Source organism: Gadus chalcogrammus, chromosome 15, assembly GCF_026213295.1.
Source record: "Gadus chalcogrammus isolate NIFS_2021 chromosome 15, NIFS_Gcha_1.0, whole genome shotgun sequence".
NCBI classification, from domain to species: domain Eukaryota; kingdom Metazoa; phylum Chordata; class Actinopteri; order Gadiformes; family Gadidae; genus Gadus; species Gadus chalcogrammus.
In genome coordinates, this window is record NC_079426.1 from 2,874,574 (window position 1) to 2,900,576 (window position 26,003).

Genomic DNA, 26,003 nt, shown 5'->3' on the forward strand with positions numbered 1-26,003 from the left:
AGTTAACATCTCATTGAACAGAATAAATACACGTGCGTCAGTAGGCCTATAATAAAAACGTACATACAATCAGGGACGTGCACAGGAATTTTGAGGGGCAGTTGCTCTGACCTGAAAAAAGGGCACCACCCCCCCCCCCCAAAAAAAACTTGCAGGCTATATGAAGGACTGAGAATAACAGGGTCTTTATTAATATATAATTACAAATAAGTAAAACACTGAAATAACTACTACTAACGATAATGCAGAAAAACATGACTTGAAGAAGAAGAACATAACATGAACACAAACATAATTAAACAACATCCTATAAGTTTCTCCAAATTGACATTTTAAAAATGCAAAGCTTCAAAAGAGAAGCCTTCAGAACCTCTTCTTTGTCGATTGGTATGTCCTTCTCTATGGACAGCAGGAGGAGGTCAGACAGCCGCTCTTGACCACACTGATTTCGGATTTTTTTCGGAGCACATCACTACCCTGTAGTAATGTGCTCCTCTTAGCTGCCTCCTTTAGTTGTCTCTCTCTCTCCTGAATCCTCCTCTTTTCACTGGGCATTTCGGCTTCACTTAACAATAACAAACAATAGGCTACCCAAAATAGTGATAAGATTTAGGCATGAACCATTTTGAATGAAAGAATTCATGTGATGTATTACTTCCATCATTTATTCTTCTTGTTAAAAGGAAATGTTAGAAACTAACTATCAGCAGACATGTAGTTTAGTTTGCCTAAGAGATAACGGGCTGCTTGTCTGCAAGCTAGCTAGCTGTCTGATTATTTAGGCTAAACGTTACGTGGCAAACTGAGCCTGGATTTATGAAGATTGTAATTCATTTCATAAAACGTGATGATGATTGTTTGTTTGTTATACATCTCAAATTCACCTTTTCCGAGAACATCAAGGCAGTCGTCTCACAGGTGCCGGTGTTCCGGTCGCGTGCAGCGCTGCTCACACGCCGCGCCCGCGCGGCAACTCGCCGCCTCCATTAATTTCAATGGGGGAAGGGCGGCAGAGGGGCGGCGGCAAAAGCGGCTGTTGCCGCGCGGCAGAGTTTGCCCTCCCCCTACTGACTTTCACTCTCAGTGCCCGAACGGAATTGAATGAGGCAACGGATACTTTATGAAATGTTTCGAGTGGCGATTTTTATAGGCCTACATGAAATTCTGCATCCATTAAATGATTAAAAAAAAAAAAACTTTTTTTTTTTTTTCCTCGGAAGGGCAACCTGAGTCGAGGAGGGCATATGGGCAGTTGCCCAAGCAACCTGAGCAACCCCCCTGTGCACGTCCCTGCATACAATAATATATAGGCCTATTGGACTATCCATATATATTTAATTAATTTTAAATTAACTTTGTAATACAGTTTTCTACAATTTTATATTGATTATATTGTACAGCCTTTTGATTAGTTAAATGTCAAAGACTAATAAAATATCCTATGAAGAAAGACAGTTATAGTGTAATATACAACACTGTCGAAATGTATCGAATAAAACAATCGGGGTAACACCAAGGACGCGGGAAGTCAGTCCCAGGGGGGGGTGCTGAGAGAGAGTCTATATAATGACGTCATTATAAATCCTGCGCAACATCCATTGTTTACAGAGACGAGATGACGGGTGACGTCACATTCAGGGCTCCGCTCTGATAAACACTCTACTGGGGTGTAAAAAGAGTTCTGCCAACTAGCCACTGTTATTCTCAAACGTTAGCAAGTAAACAATGTGGAAATTATGCCTAACCTACTGGAGGTCGCGGCTCAATTTCTGTGGAAAACACAATATCTTTAATTTTAAACGTAACGATATCATGATATATATTACCACAGACATATTTCAATAACAAATCTCAGTGGGAAGTGGAGAGAGCTGTGAGCTTACTCCCTGGAGACCGGGGTTCAAGTCCGGTTGTTGTCGTCTGTTGGAAGACTCTTATCTCTATTTCATGCGAATTATGAAGTCAAGTATAACCATTGTGTTGACTTTATCTGGTGCCTTGATGGTGCATTGATAATTTCGGAGGTTAACACTCTAAACAGCTCAGGTTCGGATCCACGCAAAAACGTCGACAGGGGTACCACTGTCGATATTTATCCATTAAAACATAGAGGGTAACACTGTCGTTTTCATCAAATGAAACATGAGGGGAAACACTGCCGTTTTTTATTGGTCAACATGGAAAAAACATGAACTCTGTCGTTTTTTATCGGCCGTCATGAAATAAACATAAGGGGTAACACTGTTGATATTTATCAAATAAAACAAAGGGGGTAACACTGTTGTTTTTCTTTGGTCTTCATGGAAAAAAACATAAGGGTTGAAAAAAACTATAACTGTTGCTTTTTATTGGTCGTCATGATAAAAAACATAAGGGGTAACACTTGTTTTTTTATTGGTCATCATGAAAAAAAACATAAGGGGTAACACTGTTGTTTTTTATTGGTCGTCATGAAAAAAAACATAAGGGGTAACACTGTTGTTTTTTATTGGTCGTCATGAAAAAAAACATAAGGGGTAAAACTGTTGTTTTTTATTGGTCGTCATGAAAAAAAACATAAGGGGTAACACTGTCGTTTTTATCAAATGATACATAGGGGGTAACACTATTGTTTTTCTTTGGTCGTCATGAAAAAAAACATAAGGGGTAACACTGTCGTTTTTCTTTAGTCGTAATGAAATAAAACACAAGGGGTAACACTGTAGTTTTTATCAAATGAAACATGAGGGGTAACACTGTCGTTTTCATCAAATGAAACATGAGGGTTGACACTGTCGTTTTTTATTGGTCAACATGGAAAAAACATGAGGGGTAACTCTGTTGTTTTTTATCGGCCGTCATGAAATAAACATAAGGGGTAACACTGTCGATATTTATCAAATAAAACATGGGGGGTAACACTGTTGTTTTTCTTTGGTCGTCATGAAAAAAAACATAAGGGGTAACACTGTTGTTTTTTATTGGTCGTCATGAAAAAAAACATAAGGGGTAACACTGTTGTTTTTTATTGGTCGTCATGAAAAAAAACATAAGGGGTAACACTGTTGTTTTTTATTGGTCGTCATGAAAAAAAACATAAGGGGTAACACTTGTTTTTTATTGGTCGTCATGAAAAAAAACATAAGGGGTAACACTGTTGTCTTTGTCAAATAAAATAAAAGGGGTAACACTGTCGTATTTTATTGGTCGTAATGAAAAAAAACATATTTAAAAAAATAAAATTTGTCTTTCTCAAATAAAATATAAGGGGTATAACTGTTGTTCTTCATCAGTCATCATGGGAAAAAAACATAAAGGGTAACACTGTCGATATTTATCAAATAAAACATAGGGGGTAACACTTGTTTTTCTTTGGTCGTCATGAAAAAAACACAAGGGGTAACACTGTCGTTTTTATCAAATGAAACATAAGGGGTAGCACTGTCGTTTTTTATCGGCCGTCTTGAAAAAAACATAAAGGGTAACACTGTTGATATTTATCCATTAAAACATAGGGGGTAACACTGTCGTTTTCATCAAATGGAACATGAGGGGTGACACTGTTGTATTTTATTGGTCGTCATGAAAAAAAACATAAGGGGTAACACTGTCGATATTTATCCATTAAAACATAGGGGGTAACACTGTCGTTTTTATCAAATGAAACATGAGGGGTGACACTGTCGTTTTTCTTTGGTCGTCATGAAAAAATAAATAAAGGGGTAACACTGTTGTTTTTTATTGGTCGTCATGAAAAAAAACATAAGGGGTAATACTGTTGTTTTCTATTGGTCGTCATGAAAAAAAACATAAGGGGCAACACTGTTGTCTTTGTCAAATAAAATATAAGGGGTAACACTGTCGTATTTTATAGGTCGTAATGAAAAAAAACATATAAAAAAAAAGAAGAAAATTGTCCTTCTCAAATAAAATATAAGGGGTATCACTGTTGTTTTTCATCAGTCATCATGGGAAAAAAACATAAGGGGTAACACTGTCGAAATTATCAAATAGCCTACTGATAGACCAATGATTTCATAATTTAAACTGTACTTAAATAGAAAAATATTAAAACAATATTAGCACTAAAGAGCTTCAGGTAGCTTTCGCCAGAGAGCATGGCTTTCTGGTAGCCTACTTCAACTGACGCAAAAAAAAAGTTAATAACATGCAAATCAACTGATTATATAGACTTTGAGCGAGCCAAACAGCGACTGAAAGCAGCCAGACGAGCGACCCACACAGCGACCAATGCGACCTACGTCGCGACCAATGCGACCTACGTCGCGTCGCACGTCGTTGGCCACTCAGAGAGCTCGGCCCTACAGTTATTTTCTTTGTATTTGTACCACGTTGGTCATTTTAATGTCGATCATAAATGCTCTTACACACTTGATTACATTGCTACTTTATTCCGTACACCAATTGATGCATTGTGCGGTCTTGCTGTGCGTGCAACACAACGTAAAGTTGTGTTGAGTTTGAGGCTAATGTAGCTAACAATAAACAACGACGAGCCAATTTCATGACACAATCACAAAGACGAAACGGGAACGCTACAAGTGCTCCGAGACCGGAAATGACGTCACACGTGCAACTCGGAAGGCTGGCGTCCGAGACATCTGGATCACACCATGACCACTGGGGCTCACGGATCACCTTCCTGCACATTGAAACCTTCGCCGTCCTGGACCAACGCCAGCGGCTCCGTGTCCTCGTACAGGTAAACATTCCTCAGGTTTCCCACAAACCCCCGGGAGAACAGCCCGGAAGTCACGGCCGCCACGCTCCGGTGCGGCTCGAAGCCTCCAAAGTAAAAGCGCCCCCCGTGGTTCAAGGCCAGGTAGCGCTGGAAGGGGTCCACGTCCTCCGACGCCACCGCCGCCCCGTCCAGGTGCACCCGCAGCGCCGTGCCGTCCAGGGCGACGTCCAGCCGGTGCCACGCCCCGCAGCACGCCGCCGTGGCGTTGCCCGCAGCGACGGGGTCTGACAGCCTCTCCCCGAGGTTCACGGCCACCTTGAGGCGTCCGCCCTCCAGCCCGACGGCCAGGAAGTCGTCGTCGTCGCCGGCGCCGCCGTCCTCGTCCCCCGCCTCGCCCGCCCACAGCAGCACACCGTCGGGGTCTCCCGCCGCGAACTCCAGGGACACCCGCGTGCGACGGGCGTCCCGGGCCGGGAAACGCGGGTCGGTGTAGCGCAGGAACGAGTTCCCCGAGAACCTCAGCGTGGCGTTGGCCGCGAGGCGCCGGTCGCAGCGTCGGCCCCCCCACCCCAGGGGGCAGAAGCAGACGTAGGGGGAGGAGCCTCGACCGCCGCCGCCGTTGGGGGAGGGGGCGCACACGGAGCCCTGTCGGCACAGGTGGTCCTCGCACGCCACGGGCCGCTCGCACAAGGCGCCCGTCCACGCGGGGGGGCACGCGCACGCGAAGGACCCCTCCTCCGTGGCCCGGCAGCTCCCGCCGTTGCGGCACACCTCGTAGCCGCACGCCGTGCCGTCCCAGTCGCCCACGTTGACGCCGTCCAGCGCGCCCGTCTCCGTCAGCGGCAGCTCCCGGTCGTTGATCGCCAGCTGCCGCACGCCGCCCGTGAAGCCCGTGAGGGCCCCGTCCCGGGTGGCGTCCCGGGCCACCTGGCTCGGCGTGGACACGCCCCCGACGAAGACGTCCGTGGCCACGTCCAGGGTGGTCATGGTGCCCGGGGGGGCGTCGCCGTCCCGAGGCCACGCCTCCTTCCCGTCCAGGCTCAGGAAGCCGCGGCGCCCGACCCGCCCCGCCCGCACGGTGTGCCAGGTGCGCCCGCTGAGGTCCACCGGCTGCGCGGCGGTCAGCACGCGGGTGGCGTCCCCCAGGTTGTAGCGCAGCTCGACCAGCCCCGCGGTCAAGGACACGCACAGGAAGTCTCCTGTGGACGGGGCGCGCGGAGAGGAGAAAAACAACAACAACCCAGGTTGGTGTAATGATGACAAATGAGGGTCATGATGACAACGGTTGTCATGGTAAATGATGCTGACATGGCTGCTTATCTTGGTAACGTACCGCATACATATCAGTGGCCTGCTTCCCATTAATATGCTTAACTGTGGTTGTGATGATTCATAATCAATTAATACACCGGACAGCAGCATCCAAACGAGGGAGACAACTATTTATGTATTTAATATTCTACCTACCGGCTTTGGAGCTGAGACGCTGTGCCACGTAGACGAGCACGCCCTCTGGGGACAGTGTTTGGAACTGCAGCTCTATGACGGTCCTGTGTCGGAGGTTCATCGGGGCGAATGACATCCACGACGACTGGTTGCCGCTGAAGAATGGGTCGCTGATTGCAATCGCTAGAGAAAGAGATAAAAAGGCAATCAGTAGAACCAATCAAACACCAACAAATATTACGCATTCGGTTTTTTTTTGGTGCTTAATAAAGTAGTGGGGGAAAGAGTCTCAGTTTGTTGAGGCAAAACAAGACGACCTTCGGTGCAGTACAGCCCGGCCGCCCCCAGGGGGCAGTGGCACTTGTATCCGCTCGGGAGCGGGATGCATGCGGAGCCGCGGGCACACCGGGGCGGGGGCCTGTGCTCCACATCACACACAGAGCGCCTCTCCGAGCAGAGGGCTCCTTTCCATCCCACCGCACACTGGCAACTGTGGAGCAGACACACACGCACACACACACACGCACGCACACACGCACACACACTGTGGCTAAGAGCCAGGAAAAGCCTTTCTGGTAGCCGCTTCTGAGGTCATGTTGGTCATGATGAACAACATGTGGGGAATGGCATTCTGGGAGTAATTTAACCAGGAAACCGGTGCCTTAAAACCAAACTCCGGAACCCAGAAAAGTAAACCCTGCCACCCGACCCGTATGAGCACCTAATCCTAAACCAAACATTTCAACCTCAAAACCAAACCCCTCCCAATAACAAACCGGGACCCTAGCCCCAACCAAAGAACTAGTACCTCAAATCCCCCCCCCCAAATAAGAACCCTAATGCTACCCCCAACACTAGAACCTCAAACCAAACCCCACCAATAGCAACCCTAACCCCAACCCCAACACTAAAACCTCGAACCAACCGCCACCATTAACAACCCTAATCCTAACCCAAACCCTAACCCTAACCCTAACCCTAATCCTAACCCAAACCCTAATCCTAACCCAAACCCGAGAACCAAACCTGAATCACACAAATAAGCGAGCAACGAGCATCAAATAACATAAAGCCAGCTGCTAAGTGGGCAAGTGTTACAGTAATGTCTGAAATAAAAGTGTTTACTGTGAATTCATATAGAATGACATGTATATATATATATATATATATTCATATAAATGTGAAAATGAGCTTGGTAATGTGGAAGAGAAATTGAGCATTAGCAGTGTGGAAAAATCCTGTGGTTATCAATCATCGTTAAGCATGCCTACACGTGTCTGCCAGCTCCACGTGATAACGAGTCGGTGTGAAGACTGAACAGGCTTCACACAGACAACAACACACTCCGAGACACCCGTCTGCCTCGCACGGCCGTCACGCGGCGACCACAGGGCGCGGCTTACTGTCCCGGGACCAGGGTGGGGATACGTACTACACCGAGGAACCCGAGTCCACGCAGGAACCCCCGTGGTCGCAGCGGACCAGCTGACAGGGGGTGACGCCGCACTGGCCCACGCTGCGGCCGAAGGCGGGCCGTCCCGGGCTCTGGTACTTCCTGTCCCTCTTGGTGCGGAACTGCACGTCAAATATGCATCCTTTGAAACGGAGAAGGGGGAGAAAGACGAGAGGGGGCGGTCGGTCGGAGGTTCTGCTCGATACGGCACGATCACATGAGTCCACATGGGAAGGAGGTTTTGGAGGTTTTTTTTCACTCCAGAGATCCGAAATACAAACAGAATGCTGCACACGTTGAAGCATCAGGAATCCTTTTACATAACTTAAGCGTAATAAAGGTTGTGATAATGAGAAAGCTGAGCCCAACAATACAGTGTTCCAAGAGTGTCTTTATGTAAATCTGCTCTTGGGGCAGAATAGTTTTTTTGTTGTTAAGCCCGGCCAATTATCATCCAATAACCATCTGTATAGGAAGCTGCTCCTTCCGTTAATGTTATCGAGCAAAAAACAAAAAAACGAATTGCTTTAAAGATTGAATGGGTTCTTAGTTTGTCCCATTTTAAAGCCCCCCCCCCCCAGCCCCGCCCCGCCTCCACAAACAAAGAGTGGAAGGGATTGCTCGGTGCTATTTGCTTTCTTCCTTCATAATTCAATCTCCCAGGCAAAACATTTGCTTTGGCTCGCACCTGCGGAGAATAGAGGGGCTTTCTATCAGCGCCGGCGTCCGAGAGCTCGCCGGGCCGCCGCGTGCACATGTACGCTCCCGTCTCTGCGCCGCATTAGTCATTGGCATAAACAGGATGCAGGGGGAAATGTCATGCTCACTCATGAATATTCATGGTGTGTTGTCGTCTCTCTCTCTCTCTCTCTCTCTCTCTCTCTCTCTCTCTCTCTCTCTCTCTCTCTCTCTCTCTCTCTCTCTCCCCCTCTCCCCCTCTCTCTCTCTCTCTCTCTCTCTCTCTCCCTCTCTCCCTCTCTCCCTCTCTCTGCACTTGGCAGAATCAAGATGATGGCTTTGCACAACTGCAAATATGGTCGACTGTTGACGAGCATGGCAGGAGTAGGAGACAGTGAGGGTACGGTTGGTTGGTACCGGTGATGTCGACCTGACAAACAAGGTAAGGGACTGGGAAACAGCCAATACATACATAGCAAGGAATGGGAGAAACAGGAAATAGTAATTACTATTACTAAATATAGTTATTACCAATATACTTGTAGTTATTACAATAACTAACTATAATTATAACTATCACTAACTGTAGTTGTTAACCATATACTTATAGTTATAACTATTACTAACTATAGATTTACCTACATTATTATAGTCATTACTATTACTAACTATAGTTATTAACTATATACTTGTAGTTATGACCATTACTAACTATAGTTATTACTGTTACTAACTATATATTTGTAGTTATTACTAATACTAACTATAATTATTACCTATATAATTATATTTAGTACTATTATTAACTATAGTACAATAGAGTACAGGTTCAGCGATTTCACCAAAGGCTTAATGTGTAAACATAAGGTGACGAAGGGAATCAAACCTGACCTTTCTGCTGGGAGTCTAACACAATCGCCACTAAATAAAGTAAATGAGCAAACGCAGTGTGGTACCCCTACACTGGTCACCGTCGGGCTGGAACCCCTAACCTGGGAGAAATGAGAGCTTTCATCATGAGAAGCTTGGCTCGACTGTCGTCACGTCTATCGTCTCTTGTGTAGGGGCTTCTAAGTGGTGCAGTGTCTTACATTTGAAGTGCACTTGAATGTTAAGTAAGATTGGTTGGGTCAAATTATAATTAAATTGAAGTTCAATATGAGACCTTTTGATTAAAAAGCCTTTTTTCCTCAAACTTGATATTCTCAACACAGTAAGTCCCTTATGCTGGAGGGCTAACTGCCATATTTGCAAGTTGGAAGACAATTGACGGTGTTATTTAATTAAAGTGTGTTTAGAAATCCGTTTTTTTCTTTTGAGTTTAAAGTTTAGAACATGAAGTGATTATTTTCCGATGTCTTTGAATGAGTTGAAGGCAATAATAAGCTACATTAAACCCAGTGGGTTCCGTGCGCTTTAACTGTGGTACAATATGTCTAAAGGTGGTGCGGGTGATTCCCCACCAAAGTTAAATATCGTCTCGCCTCATTACACTTTTCCATTAAGCCTTTAAGGAATTCCCCAGGTTCCCGATAACGCCATCTTTTTTTACCCCTCAAATACGTAAGAAAAATATGTTGTTAATTCTGATGAGAACACAGGACTATCTGCATCAAAGTACAACCGACGTCGGCTTCTGGACGTGGGAACCTAATTAGCGATTAGCGTGGTGAGTTCAAAACCCAGACGCCCATCAAAGCAAATAGAACACATCAGGTTTTTACTCGACTAAAAGCTCATCGGGAAAAAAAAACACAGCCCCCCCCCCCCCCCCGCCCACCCATTGGCCCTTCATTAATTGATCGCCACGGTGACAAAGGGTCCGGTGTATCACCTTTCCCCAGCGGGCAGCGCGTGGCTGTGTGGCTAGGCGACAGCGGAGTGTATTATCAAGGGAACCCCCGGAGCAAGGTCACCCCGATCGGATTAGCCGCCCGCCAGTTCGCACGGCATCCTTCAGCCCGAAAGGTTAGGGGGGGGGGGGGGGGGGGGGGGGGGGGGAGCTAATGCTTCAGCCACAGAGTAGCCTCCTCACCGCGTTAACATTAAGCTGTTTGAAAAAGGATGAAATGTTGCCACGATGAAAAAAAAATAGAGCGACGGGCAGAAACACATTTGGTCGTTTGCGGCGGTCTCTAAATATTGACGACAGAATCCCCACTCCATCGTCTGCTGGACGACACGGCGGCAGGGCTTTGTAATGGCAGGCGTCGCGCTGCTAATGGCGGGCCCGTGGAATGGGCTTTTGATGGTATTTATTAACCGGTATCGTCATTACGCTCGGGCAATATCGCCGCACTGGCTCTGCGCATTAGCACGGTGACCTGATAGCACGCGCACACGGCAACGTGCACACACACACTTATGCACACACATATCCACACACACAAACACGCACACACACAGACACACACACGCAAATGAATTGATGATGGCAAAGATAATCTGTATGGTGCTCTCGTCCCAACCGTGAGTTATGGGGGCTGGAAATGGATTTGCACACAATGCATAAGTTTATGGGTGTGAAGTGATTAAGGCCGTGGATACAATCGACCTTTCTAGCTGCCAGTTCAGGCCTCAAGCAGCCCTGGTGGTCCCCTTTATAATGAACCTTACCCCCCTCCCACAGCTGGGGGGGGGGGTAAAGAGAGAGAGAGAGAGAGAGAGAGAGAGAGAGAGAGAGAGAGAGAGAGAGAGAGAGAGAAGAGAGAGAGAGAGAGAGAAAGAGAGAGAGAGAGAGAGAGAGAGAAAGAGAGAGAGAGAGAGAGACGGAGATAGAGAGAGAGAGAGAGAGAGAGAGAGAGAGAGAGAGAGAGAGAGAGAAAGAGAGAGAGAGAGAAAGAGAGAGAGAGAGAGAGAGAGAAAGAGAGAGAGAGAGAGAGAGAGAAAGAGAGAGAGAGAGAGAGACGGAGATAGAGAGAGAGAGAGAGAGAGAGAGAGAGAGAGAGAGAGAGAGAGAGAGAGAGAGAGAGAGAGAGAGAAAGAGAGAGACGGAGAGAGAGAGACAGAGAGAAAGAGAGAGAGAGAGGGGAGGGAAATAGAGAGTGCTAGTAGGATAGGTTAAGGTAGAAGGAAAGAGGTAAAGGAAGAGAGAGGGAAAGAGAGAGAGAGAGTAAGGGTGAGAGAAAGAAAGAGAGTCAGAGGGAAAATGGAGAGAGAAAAAGTGAGCGAGTGAGTGAGTGAGTGAGTGAGTGAGTGAGTGAGTGAGTGAGTGAGTGAGTGAGTGAGTGAGTGAGTGAGTGAGTGAGTGAGTGAGCGAGTGAGCGAGTGAGAGAGTGAGAGAGTGAGTGAGTGAGAGGTGAATAAAGGGGCAGCACCATGAAGTAACTCCAGCCTCTCGCGCCACAGAGCTAAGAGGCTACGTGTTGCTGGGACAGAGCTCTGCGGGCCCCCAGCGGCGGCAGAAGGCGGGGTCCTACCTTGGAAGCCCAGGCGGAAGCGGGCCCCCAGAGGCAGCAGCTCGGGCGTGTACTCGCTGTAGCCGCCCACGTAGAGCTGGGGGGGCAGGTTGAGAGCCTCCAGCGCCCCGCCACTGGAGCCGCTTCTGTTGCGCTGCCCGTCAACCTGAGAACACCATCAACCAGCATCAACCACCACCACCAACCACCAACCACCACCACCACCAACCACCACCACCACCACCAACCACCACCACCACCACCAACCACCAACACCACCATCACCACCAACCACCACCACCACCACCACCAACCACCACCATCAACCACCACCACCACCACCACCGCCACCAACCACCACCGCCACCACCATCAACCACCACCACCATCACCACCACCATCAACCACCACCACCATCACCACCACCCACCACCACCACCCACCACCACCATCCACCACCACCATCCACCACCACCACCAACCACCAACCACCACCACCACCACCATCAACCACCACCACCACCACCACCACCACCATCAACCACCACCACCAACCACCAACCACCACCACCACCACCACCACCACCACCAACCACCACCACCAACCACCAACCACCACCACCATCAACCACCACCACCAACCACCAACCACCACCACCATCAACCACCACCACCACCACCACCAACCACCACCACCACCACCACCATCAACCACCACCACCAACCACCAACCACCACCACCACGACCACCACCAACCACCACCACCACCACCACCACCAACCACCACCATCAACCAGCATCAACCACCACCACCAACCACCACCACCACCACCAACCACCAACCACCACCACCATCAACCACCACCAACCACCATCAACAACCATCGTCCATCACCATCATCCACCACAAACCACCACCACCACAATAACAACAGAAGTTACAACAATAGTTGCATTAGTTTGCATATAAAGCGATGCTTAAAGCAGGTGTTGTAACTTGTGAGTCCGAGAACACAATGCTATTCACACATGCTTAAAAAATATAGAATCGAGAACAGTCAGTCAGTCAGTCAGTCAGTCAGACAGACAGACAGACAGACAGACAGACAGACAGACAGACAGACAGACAGACAGACAGAGAGACTGACTGACTGACTGACTGACTGATACAGATGTAGTGTATATATCAGACAGACGGACGGAGGGATCACCTTGAGCCAGCCTGTTCTCCCAGACCGCCCGAACACCACGCTGTGAATGTGAAGCTGGCTGTTGAGTCGATCGCTGACGATAGCTCCCACTCCCGATCCCAGGTTGAACTTATGAACCACCCGGCCGTTCCGCAGTCCCAGCACCAAGAAATCATCCCCGTCATCGCCTTCGAGGAAACACAAGTTACACATTGAGGCCCTCATTAAGCTTTAATCCAAAGTGAACAACACTGAACACTAGATACCATTAGCCATCATCCTCATGGATATCTATGTGCTAGGCTGAACACTTTGGGGATCAAACAAAGCAGCACTCCTAGCCTGATATACTATCCTCCTACCCCTTAAACCTAAAGCACTGAACCTAGCCTGATACACTATCCACCTAACCCTTAAGTCCGATACACTATCCAGCTAACCCTTAAGTCCGATACACTATCCAGCCAACCCTTAAGTCTGATACACTATCCAGCTAACCCTTAGGTCTGATACACTATCCAGCTAACCCTTAGGTCTGATACACTATCCAGCTAACCCTTAAGTCTGATACACTATCCAGCTAACCCTTAAGTCTGATACACTATCCAGCTAACCCTTAAGTCTGATACACTATGCAGCTAACCCTTAGGTCTGATACACTATCCAGCTAACCCTTAAGTCCGATACACTATCCAGCTAACCCTTAAGTCTGATACACTATCCAGCTAACCCTTAGGTCTGATACACTATCCAGCTAACCCTTAAGTCCAATACACTATCCAGCTAACCCTTAAGTCTGATACACTATCCAGCTAACCCTTAGGTCTGATACACTATCCTCATACCCTTTAAGTCTGATACTTATATTTGTAGCCCAACATAACTCGCTTAAACCCAACTTATGTCGATACTGCGGTGAACAGAACCACGTCTCAGTGGGAAATTAAAACGGGGGGATGAACGCGGTCTTAATAATTTAAACCTGATTACATCTTATCAACTCTTGTCTGCTAAGGACTCTCATTAGATCAATGAGCATGTGGGTCGTTTATCTTCGGTACGTTGCACCATCAGCGCACGAGGCTTGTTAGCTCCCATGTCCTCACGTGCACTGTTTTAATCTTCCTGCGTGCCCGGCGACATGCGGCGCGGGGAACCAATCGCAGGCCGGCGCATGAATCAGGACCTCGCCGCTCTTCCTTCCATTCACTCCTGATTAAATATGTCAGTGACGAGGACCGGGCTGATGAAGGGGACAGATTGCAAAGCGCTGAGCGGGACGAAGGGCTGTGGACCATCTTCAACCCCATCATCAGCATCATCTTCATCATCATCAATGGGGGGGGAGGGGGGGATCTCCGGATCTCGACGGCTCCTTGGATGACGATTAGTGACGATTACGTCGAATCGCCGAGAGTGCTGTGAAGCTAGCTCTGTCCAGGAAACTCATTAACAATAATAGTTTGGATGGAGGGTCAACTAATGGCCATCCTCATTCTCCCACGCAGGAAGTCATCATTGCCGGTGTCTCAGCGAACGGCCACCGAGACGGCCTCGAGGGAAGCCCGGCTGATTACAACTTCTAAGAGGACTTAGGGCTTTACCGCACCTAACGACCGGAGTCCCTCGCAAACGGACCTTCCTTCCGGAAGTGGCTAATGCCGACGGGTTTCGTCGGTGCCCATGTGATGCCTCACAGAAAGGGGGACCTCTCAGTGTGTCGGTGCTTATGTTCCTCTGGTGTCTCACCGCGGCCCTTCTGCCCAGAGTACAGGACCAGGTTGTCCCTCATGGCCGAGGCGTTGTTGGCGAGGGTGAAGCGCAGCCGGATCTCGTAGAAGGCGCTGAGGCCCGGGACGGGGGAGTAGGCCAGGAAGGACGTGTGGCCCAGCGCGCCGCCGTCGCCGCCGAACCTGGGCCGGGTTATGTTGATGGCTGCGAGGAGAACAAAGCGTTTTGGTCAATCCGTGGCCAATCAAATCGACCGCCGCGGGTGCGGTCCGCCAATCGGACCACACAAACGGCGACACAAAGGAAACCCCGCAGAAAGACCAGGGGCTCACAGGGATACATTTGACGGGTAGAATCAAACACAGCAGATTACACCTGCGTTTGACAGCGCACTAATGGCGTTAGCGAGCACATACAGGGATAACAAGCTCTGCGCTACTTAACGACAACAGTAATGGCGTTTGGGATTCAGGGTTTGTGCGTTGTGTTTTTTTTTTCTTCTTTCTGGATAGATTGATGCAGTGTTGTGCGTGCACAGAGCTGTGAGGCTGCAGCATTGAGTCGTAGGTGCATTCCCACTCAATGGCTCGGTGCCCAGTAGCGCTAACGGTCACCAATAGATGGCGCTAGCGCCCCACGCTAGGGAACAGCCCAGAGCTGGTGCCATTCTGTTTTATGAATGCAATGAAAAGATGGCCTGCTTTTTCGAGTAGTCACCCCTGCATTCCCATTTTACTTTCATTAATAGCTCTTCAGAAAGAATTCTGGCACACATGCGCCTTCGTTACACCCCGCCATCCCCCCGCATTATATGCACTAGAATAGCTAAATCATTCTCAAAGATGATCAATTTACACCGGTGGGCTTATGCATTCAGACTGCATCGGTGATTCAATAATGTATTCCTTGTCTCTCGCCTCGGCCCACTCAAAACACCTGATTTTACACCAGAGACCCAATGTAAATCGACCCCCCCCCCCCCCCACACACACACACACCCCCACACCCACCCTACGCCTCCTTCCCCACTCCACCCAGTTCATGATATCACAGTGTGTCGTGTTTTTACAGGGCAATCAAATCTCGAAACGCATAATGGGGGATGGTCGTATCACCAACCCCACCGTAGATAGCTTGCATACATTTTTTGTCCCCCCTCCTTCCTCTTCCCTTAGCCCCGGGCTACAGCTAAGTGGGATCCAACACACCCCTCTGTGTGTCTGCGTGCTGCTCTGTTTGCCTGTTGAATTATTAATAAAGCTTAGATTCTTTTTTTCCACTCTTCTTCGTTTTTTCCTTCCTTCTTTTTTTCCTGCTGCTGCTGCTTCTCTTAATACCCAGACTGGTCAGTGACCGGTCACCTCCTTACAACCACCGGCTAGTCTGAGGCCGGGTATGTCGGAGCTCATCGGCTCGCGATGACGATCTCCCCTCGCCTCCGGGGTAACAAGTGGGCAGGCTTCTCCGCTGAGGCGGTAGCCTTGGCTGGCGAGAGGTCTCGCCCACCTGAGCGCACCGCCATGCCCCCACGCAGTGGGTTCAACGCCGACGCACACAAACACACCACACACACCGGCTGTACCGAAACGTACCGACGCACACAGACACACAACACAGACCGGCAGTACCGAAACGTACCGACGCACACAAACACACAACACACGCCGGCAGTGATTTATAGTGTTGAGACGTCGTGCGAGGGGGTCAACGGCGTTCTACCCCGGTCACCAAGGGGGGGGGGGGGGGGCATTTGCGTCAGGGTGTACGTGGTTCTGTGGTTGCACCGCGGGGTACGTGACGTGGTGGAATTAGGCCGGTTGAGAACACGCCGACACGTATTAACAAGACGTTGAGGATGATGAACGAAGCTAGGGCGAGAGACAGCGACGGCTCGTGTTTATTTCAAATGAAGAGTAGTAGCGTTGGCTCAAGGTCGCCTCGGACTTCGTGGGTTGGACGCTGGGAGACAACATGGACGAGTCCGTTTGGATGAGTGTTTCTACTTCACCATCGCCCAGCGCGTAGACGCTCCCAGACAGAGAGACTCAGCTCTCCAGCGAGCAGAACGCCAGAGGCACAGAACATGGCTTGATATGTTTGTGTTGAGTAAGGACAGGGAGAGCAGGGAAAAACAACAGCAACATAAGAAACCATTAAGGGCGTTCAGATGATTTTATGGCGTCCCCAACTGCCAGCTGAATGGATGCCGCTATGCAAAGCGCACCAACAGTTCAGTTTATTGAAGCAAATTAGAATTAAAGAACAATTTGAGATTAATGAACGCACAAGGCAACAGTTTCCGTTGCGATATGTCGCCGTTATTGTCGCGTGTTTGAGACCATTTGCCGCTCGTTTAATAGCCTCTTTGGTTTCTGTTCTTTTTTTTTTTAAGTAGGACATTGGGACCAAAGGGGGATGTAAAATATGGAAAAGAAAAAAGGAATTCTGGGTCACGTCTGGTGCTAAAGGGGAAGGAAGATTGAGGCAATTTCACAAGAAAATATGGATTCCATTTTTCAAATCAAGCTACCACCACAAGCAGTAAAAAAGAAAAAAAAATCTCATTTTCCCACCAGAGTGACACATCTGCAGAAAACATCTTCACGTTCAAATGCACCAAAGCTTGGTTAAGTTAAGGAGGCCTCGGCGCGGCAATCAATATTAACTCCGATCTTATCCGCCGTGATCGGGATCAGAAATGTGAATGTCAGCCAGGCCTTGTGTGACACTCGGAGATCAGAGTCTCCTCCACCAGGGCGTCTGGGGGAGTCTGTCTGGGGGATTTGTCGCATGGCCACATCCCCCACCCCCTACTCCCCCCTCCCCCACTCTGCATATCCCCCCCCCCACCCCCCCCCCCCCCACCACACACACACACACACACACACATCCTGCGTCACCACCCTGCTTTCCCGCTCTGTTGGCAGACACTACAGGGGACCATCTGAGGCACGGCGCCTCCAACCAGGGAGGTCTTTGACGTCGCCCGGTGGTCCCTACGGCCTGGCGGCAGGGACCCGTTCGTGTCGTTTGACCCGTCGCGCTTCAGAGACAAGGTTCTTTTGTTTCTTTCTCCAACGTGAATCTTTTAACCTAATCCATATTGAGTGCGACCGCGTTGATGCTGAGATCAAAGAGCCGCCGAGGGACGAGGACGCTGTGTTTTATGCCTCCGACAAAAGCACGGATTGAGCGGATTACCCAGAAGTCAATGCACCTCTGGCGTGATTTCCTGGAGGAGCTTCAAGCGGTTTCATTAACTGCTTTGAAGAACGGGGCCCTTCTTATCACGGCCATTAGGGCCGTGTCCTAACACCTTTTTGCATACATCCAAACCCTCGACGACAATCCATACACAGTATGGATACTCAGTCCTGCTTAAACGCCGTTGAGTGGTCGCCCCGGTGGTCGGCGGCGGCGGCGTGCGGCCCTACCTTCGTCGCACAGGAGGCCCCGTCTCCCGTAGGGACACAGGCACACAGCCCCCCCCTGGGGGGCCCGGGGGACGCAGGTGGCCCCGTGTCCGCAGGGGTCCCGCTGGCAGGCGCTGAACTGGCACAGCTCGCCGGTGAAGCGCGGCGGACACTTGCAGAACCAGTCCTCCGCGGCGCAGCTGAGAGACCGACCGGACAGACGGGAAGACGGGAGGGAGGGACGGACGGACGGACAAGACGGACAAGACAGACAGACGATACGGACAAGACAGAGGGATGGATGGACAGACAGACAGACAGACAATACGGACAAGACAGACGGATGGACGGACGGACGGACAAGACGGACAAGACAGACGGACAGACAGACAAGACGGACAAGGCAGACGGATGGACAGACAGACAGACAGTGAGACGGACGGACGACACAGACATGCAGATGGACAGACAGACAGACGTCGTTATTATAAAAGAAGCAATAGAGTAGGGGAACAAATTAGTTGACGTCACCGCACGTCGTATACAATTTACTCCCATTTGTGTTGCTTTTTGATAAATCAAATGTGGGCTGGCAGGGCCGTAGCAACCGTCAAAGGCAAAAAGGGACCGGATATCAACACAGAATAATGATAATTCAACAAAAGGACAAAACAGCTTCAGTGCATCGGCCTTGGAACAGCTCAAATACAGTTGACTGCTCTGACGTGCTGCAGAACGCAGGTGGCGAGAGTCTCCCCGCCCGAGCCGAACTCAAGGGGAGCCGTCGCCGAGGAGATCAAATGTATTCACGAGGCCGACATGAAAGACGTAGCGGGAGAAATAAAAATGAGAGAGAACCAAAAAATGCAGGAAAATAAACGCGCGCATCCATATGTGTCTGCTTTATCTCCCCTGGCGACGAGTGAAGGTTTGGTGCGCTCGCATTCAAAGGAACGTTCACTCTGGGATGGTCTGTGAAGCACCCAACCTTTTCCGACGGATGAAACCAGATGCAGAGAGCATTGGTGGGGATCTCAGAAACCATCCATTAGTAATGGACTCTGAGAAGCCTCACTGCAGGATGCATCCCGCTTCTCCAAAAAATCAACCGCCGTCTTGGAAATGAAATATTTACGCGCTGTCACTCGGGTTGAGGATCGTTAGTAATCACGACGAAGAGGTACAAAGATTCTCCGGGAACGCGGACGGTTCATATCTCTGTTGGTGTCTGTTGGTTCGTTAATGTGAACGATAAAGAGAAAAGTAAAAGGTTTGTTTAGGAGATAGAGAGAGACGCGCTTGATGTTGTTGCAGAGTCTACCTCTGGGTTGTCGAGTTCTAAAGATTAGTGTCTTCTAAAGAAGACACTAAAGAAGACCTTTCGATTTTTCTTCCATGACATTATATAAATAAATAAATACGTTAAGTTTTGTAAGTTGGGAAAAAACTGTAAGAACGAAGCGTGACACTGTTATGTAATGACAAATTTCATGTTTATAAACCCAGTGAATGCAAACCTACATGTTTATAGGTAGGTGGCACAGAGCAAGTATTTATAGCATGACGTTTTCCAAATGCCTTGTGCGGATGGCACACTCACATTGGCTAAATGATTGAGAGAGAGACTACATTTTCAATCTTATGAGTTACAGATAACATGATTAATAATTCACCGCTTATCTTGTGATTTCTCTGTCAGCTGGAACAATAAGCTGTGGAAGCCCATGCATCTTTCCACATGATCCCCTGTAAGTTATTAACGGACTGTGTTTCCCTCTGAAGTGAAAGTGTCCGTGGGGCTGGTGATGAGGTCTTTCTAATAAACACTGTCGGTGTTGTAGAAATGTTCTCAGGCCGCAGCCTCTTCAGTTTGCATCGGGGGAGAAAGAAGGACAAACTACTGCTTTATTCCCAACATGTGAGATCACCATTTAGTCGACCATTACGGGCTCCCAAGGTCTCTCTGATGCCACGGGGCGCTGGGAGGTATGAATCGTGGCTTGCTTTATGGCCCAGTTGAATTGGATTACCATGCTATTAAAGTTAAAGTCCCTTTCCCGGCCCCACACACACGGCGCAACAAAACTCTCCTGATGAGGGGTTTGTTTTAGAGAGGAATGCTATTTTGTGTTTTTCCTACAGCAGCCTTACCCGAGCCACTGGTTTGGGTTTGAGTGTGTGGTTCGATTGGATCCTGGGCACAAATTGAAATTGTGTTTTGGGTCCCCAGATGAAAGAGTTTAGGAACCCCGGCTTTATAGGATACCGTAAAATAAAAGCTCTACACGTTAAATATAATTAATTTCTTAAACGCGCCAATTAATAATCGTATGCCCTGTTGTTGGTCCAACCGGTCAACCCAAAGGTTCAAAAGGAGTTGCATGTTTTTTGTATATATTTTCTCGTCGGTACGTTGGTCTCAGCCGAGGTGAAGGGCACACAAAGTGAATACCAAAACAGAACCTTCTATTCCCGACAGGGGAGCTAAACGTGGAACGCAGACTTCATTCACCTTCTCTGTCTGGCAGGTTATATAACAAACACATACGCACGCACACACACGAGCACAGCTCCAGCATTGACGTAACGCCAACTCCCTTGAGCGAATTATAATAAAATACAGTTTTATTAAATAAATGTTGCGGGAAAAGGGCGGTTAGTGTCTTCCCGTCTTCGCCTCAAGTCGCTGAGACAGAGCTAATGCGTATGTTTAGACTAGCACTCGTGTATGAAGCCTGACCTCCCCTCTCTCTCACGCTCCCTCTTTGTCCATACGGAACCACAGCCTCGCTTCTCCGTAACACACTTTAAGCGAGCGCTACATCCCGACGACTGTGTACACTACGTCAGGGTCGTGATCCCTATAACGTAGCCTCGGTTGCGTTCGTTCGACTCACATAGTCTGCCATTTCTAGCGCAGTTCTGCTCAGCGGAACAGTGTGTGTCGCCGAGGGCCGGAGTCCTGATTCAGGACCGTAGACACCTGAACAACGGCCTCTTCTCCCCGTCTGGGTCACAGAAGAGGCGCCGTGTTTGTGGGGCAGACGGTACACTAAATGTACCGCACTAATACTGAACATTCGATACTGGTTCTTGCACCGCATCTGTACACATACACAGATGTGGTGTGGCAAACGTCAATGCCCTACGAGTGTAAATAAAGGTTTGAAATTGAAATGAAATATATATATATATATATAGCTTTATATACCCTGATTTAATTGAATTGTAATTCGTTGTTTTGTCTATTTGATCAGTATTTATTATTATTATTATATTATCATTATTATTATTATCTATTAGTACTTTATTACACCTATTCCACTCTCTTGTAATTAATTATTGTGTGTTGATCATTTATTATCAATGTACCGTCGAAGGGGTTTCACTGCTAGGCGGAAAGGTTTGATTCTGTACGTGACGAATGCAACCTGACCTGGATCTGTGACAAACATCGCTTGGCGGACGGATAAATAGGAGAGAATTACCACTCCACACACTCAATGCAGGGAAATCTATGCTTTGAACGGGCTGTCTGAGAGGCCTTCAGTGAGCCTATGGACCTTCATGTTCTGTTTACACATGTGCGATTGTGTACGACCGACATGTTACAGGGCTGTGCCAATAGCGATGTTCAATGCATTAAACCAATCTTTATAAATGCAAGACCTTAACGCCATAGCTGCATGTTGTCACCAGATATGCAGTTCCTTTGATTGGCCTTGTTTCTTACATAATGCTGTAAAACATATATTGAAATCCATTTCTACAAGGGCTCTTTGTTAGAATGCCAAAAGATGGATTTTCTCGCTTAATAATATGCTTATTATTTTTAAGTGTGTCAAGGCAGAATGACAAACAGACACAAACACACGAGCGGTCAGACGGATCCTTTTTGATTAATCTTATCCTTCAGAAATCAAAGACGCATTGCAGCCAACAATGTAATGAGCAACATTCATAAGAATCCCTGTGTACTCTTCTGGGAAAACATGGAGTTGTTGTCTCATTTGAGTTTTGAAGTAAAAAAAATGTTATTTAAGAAATAAAAAAGATGTTTTCTAGAACCAAATATCTGAAAGTGCTCCATTAAATCAGCCACACACACAAGCCATATATAAAAAAAGAAATCTGAAAATAGTAATCTTTAGTAATTTCTTCCTGATATTTAAAATGGAGTTGTTGAGATTCTTTTTTTTTTTTGCGTCTCGTTGTGTTCTGGCCATGGGTCAGCAGCTCGGTGTACATCTGCAGTGAGCCCAAAAGATCCATCAACTACCCGTGGTTCTCCAGCATAGCAGCCGCTCAGCATGGCAGCAGTACCGGGCCTAGCTTCAGTCTTTCTCTGTGGTTGGCCAGCCCAGCCTTCATCTTGGTGAGAGGGTGTCTTCCCATTGTTCAGGCGGTAAGAGAGAAACGCTCCTCCACACGTTTAGGGAGTTTAATCGGCTAGGAAATCCGACGTTCCTGCTTTTGATAAACTAATGAGGACGTTTTATTTCAATGTAGCTCTTATCCACAGCCAGTTGGCTAATGAGGTCTGTTAATTGATTCTGTCTGGTTTGCTTTACTTATTTAATAATTTCTTTAGCTTTAGGCATATTTAATTACCTCAGGTGAAGAGTGAAGAGTACATACGTTTTTTCTAAACATTCCTAAAAAAGGGAAATTAATGGGAAGTAGTAAGGGACTTACCACTTCCCATCAATGTGTGTCTCTGACTCTGTTGAGTTATATGTTCTTTAATAGAGAAAATATAATACAATAATTTAATTTATTCTCACAATTAATGTTACTTACCTACTTGAATAAAATGGTTAAATGAATAGATAATAAATTAATCAATAACAAGTTATAGATAATCAACAAATTTGAATGCGCTTTTATCCTTGCCAACAAGACACAAGACCTGAGTTTTATCCGGAAATTAGTTTTGAATGTATTAACCTAATAATCGAACACGTTGCACCTTTACCAGACATTTTCATCCAAAGCCACTCACAGTGAATCTATTATTAAATCTTTTAGATAAAAGTCATTGAAGATTAGGTTGGTATTAATCATCTTGCTCAGGGATCTCTACGGCTAGACTGTGCACTCTGGGATTCAAACCCAAAACCTGTTGAACGGTACTCACACGACGACACCCTAGCCACTCAGCTATCATGGTTTTACGAATACCAATGAATCATTAATAGTATTACTGGTGAAACGTTGAGATAAAAAAACAAAAAGGCTGATACTAGGGGCTCACCCGACGCAGGTCCCCCCGTTACGACACGGCCGGTGCTGACAGGCGGGAGGGTCGCAGTTGTGGACGTTCCTCCCCAGCGTGGCCTCGCGGGGCAGGAACACGGGACGGGCGTTGACCCGGAGCTCTCTGACGCAGCCCACCAACGGCCGGACCCCTCTGGCCTGGTGGGGGGCCTGGTGGGGGGGCAGGCCCCCCAGGAACACGGGGCCCATGGCCGCCTGCCGACCGCACAAAGATAAAGGGGGGTCTTTAAGATGAGTACCGGGGATTTATCTTTTGATTCACGGTGTTTGATATGAATTCCAAAATGCGTCCCATGTGTTAGATGAGTACCGTTTCTACCCAGTTTTCAATGTAAAGGAAAACAGTTTTGTTTTGTTTTTGGACTTATGTATTTGTGAATCACTAAATAATGCAGTGAATCAAAAGATAATTCAAAGCACAAACAGGCTGGACTCATATCTTGAATCATGCTATGAGCCAAAACTTAAATTTCCAACCAAAATGTTGTACAAACTTTAAAAACTATCTGTCAAAGCATACCCCAGTTGTCACTGTCAATTTCACGATTATCTCCGTTTCATGATTTCATGAAACACCAACATTTCTGTCCTATTCTGAAATGCCTTTCAGCCTTTTAAGAAACTATACAAGGCCAACCACCTGGTTGTTTTGCAGCTTCTGACTATTATCCACCCTGAACTCATGAACTCAATGTGGCGGCGACAGAACACACACGCTACATCACAGCCTTACTGTGGGATACCCCCCCCCCCCATTCACAAGTTCCCATCCGAATTCAATCTTCGAGTCGATATACAGATATACAACACGGTCGTAGCCATTTATGTGATGTGATGTTTTAAAACAGAGGCGGAACAAAGTGCAATTGAGCTATTGATCGGGTATCAATTGCGAATGCGTGCCGTTACGATGACGTTACTCTACGCTATGAGATCGTCTATGGTATTGACCCAGTCATTACCACGTGCCGCTAGACAAACAGCATCACGCAGACTCACGCAGATAAGTAAGATAAAGAAGTTCAAATTAAATGTAGGAACGGTGCAATCGCTTTACAAGGACGTGAAAACCCAGGGAAGAATAGAAGCAAGATTTCCCTCAAGTTAATAATTAGCATTATTGTTAGCATAGTTATCGAGTCAGGGATGGGTTAGGGTTATTAAATAATGCATAAATGATACCCTCAAAAAAAACAATTATCACAAGATCGTACTTGTTCGTTTTGCATGCAGTCTAATCAATAGGATGACTTTGATTTGAGTCTAACATTTACCAGTGGGATTCTGTAGCCTTCCCACTGCTCTGGAGTAATTTCGCCCCCATCTGTGCACAGCCTTATTACGGCTTCGTTGCGGGCGTATGCATGGGCCTGACCTATTAGCTGCCATTCATTGTGAAACACATTGAAAAGTTGCCAGGAAAGGACTAAAAATAGTGAAAATTGCTAGGTATGGGAAACACAGTGGTACCATAAAAACCCTGGCAGACATTTACGAAATGGGCGTATTTAGATCCGTCCTTCCTGGGATAACTTAGAAATGACAGCACCGAGCATTGTCCCGGGAAAACACTTTGCTGAGTAGTAAGTCCCAGATTCCTGGATAGCAGTCTTTTGAGTTTTTTAGGTCATTCATTGAGGAAAGACATTTTCACATTTTCATTTGTGCACGATTAGAAGCTGAAACGTTACGTCTACAGGACGTTTATCTGTATTTTTCCTTAAATAACCCTCCTTTACTTCTAAATTAATTTGATGAGCAGGGGTAATTAGGCAGAATAAATACCCCGTGAACCGACTGCTTATTCTACCTTATGGACAATTTCACAACTGAGTCATAATCATCTGCCCCCTACCGCTGCGTTACAGAGAAGGACAAATCTCATTTGGCATTGATTTAAAAAAGGCCATCTCTTAGGAAGGTTTTATATAAATATATTTATATTTAATCCACACATTTGATATTTTTTTCGGAAACACTTAACAAAGGCCTAATCTATTAAACATTAATTACCGAATTACATGGATAAAAAATAATTAAAATAATTAATAGTTCATGCAGAAATTAGCGTTATTGTTAGCCTAGGGGTTATCGATAGAGTCAGGAATGGGTTAGGGTTATTAAATAATGCATAAATGATTACCTCAGTTACCATGAACACTATTGGTAAACATCAACACCACAAGTAAAGGATACTAGACTCTTTCATTAACTGAACTGTTAGTTAATGCTTAATACTGTATATTTTTTATATAATTATACGGTAAGGGACATTGTATCAACAACTCTTACACACACAATGCCTCACTGAGCTGTCTTCACTTTAGCTGACAAGGTGTTAATGGCTAATAACACATGTTTACATGTGAGATAACCACTCAGAATTGAGCCATTTATAGACTCGAGGGAGTCGTGAGGTGAATAATAATAGCGCTGTATAACAACAGAGAATAGGTGCAGTGGTGTTGATCAAATACTATACTGAAATGATAACGACTGAATGTAAATGAATTCATTCTCAGGAGCGGTGAGGGAAATATTCATAGCAACAGTAGATACAAAAAGACAATAAGTGCATTTGTGCCGTTGTCATACGGAATACAAGTGATGGGTACATTTACGATCAGTGGAAATTGAAGATTGACTGTCTCACGGGAGCATCGAATGAAATATTCATGGCAACCATGGAGAGTTACCATGGAGAACAATTAGTGCAGGGGTGCTGATGTAACACT

At 47.1% G+C, this 26,003-nt stretch overlaps 1 protein-coding gene across 1 annotated transcript in view; it reads right to left on the reverse strand.

Moving 5' to 3' along the window:
* Positions 1-2,732: 2,732 nt before the first annotated feature.
* eys (eyes shut homolog) overlaps positions 2,733-26,003 on the reverse strand; it is a 101,102-nt gene continuing 77,831 nt past the window's right edge. The window contains exons 30-38 of the mRNA XM_056609869.1: positions 23,246-23,463; positions 18,013-18,191; positions 14,597-14,782; positions 12,869-13,035; positions 11,678-11,822; positions 7,560-7,722; positions 6,445-6,617; positions 6,149-6,310; positions 2,733-5,880 (exon numbers count right to left, since the gene is read on the reverse strand). Of these exons, the coding sequence (XP_056465844.1) occupies positions 4,628-5,880; positions 6,149-6,310; positions 6,445-6,617; positions 7,560-7,722; positions 11,678-11,822; positions 12,869-13,035; positions 14,597-14,782; positions 18,013-18,191; positions 23,246-23,463 (2,646 nt within the window). The 3' untranslated portion in view covers positions 2,733-4,627. The remainder of the gene's footprint in view (positions 5,881-6,148; positions 6,311-6,444; positions 6,618-7,559; positions 7,723-11,677; positions 11,823-12,868; positions 13,036-14,596; positions 14,783-18,012; positions 18,192-23,245; positions 23,464-26,003) is intronic.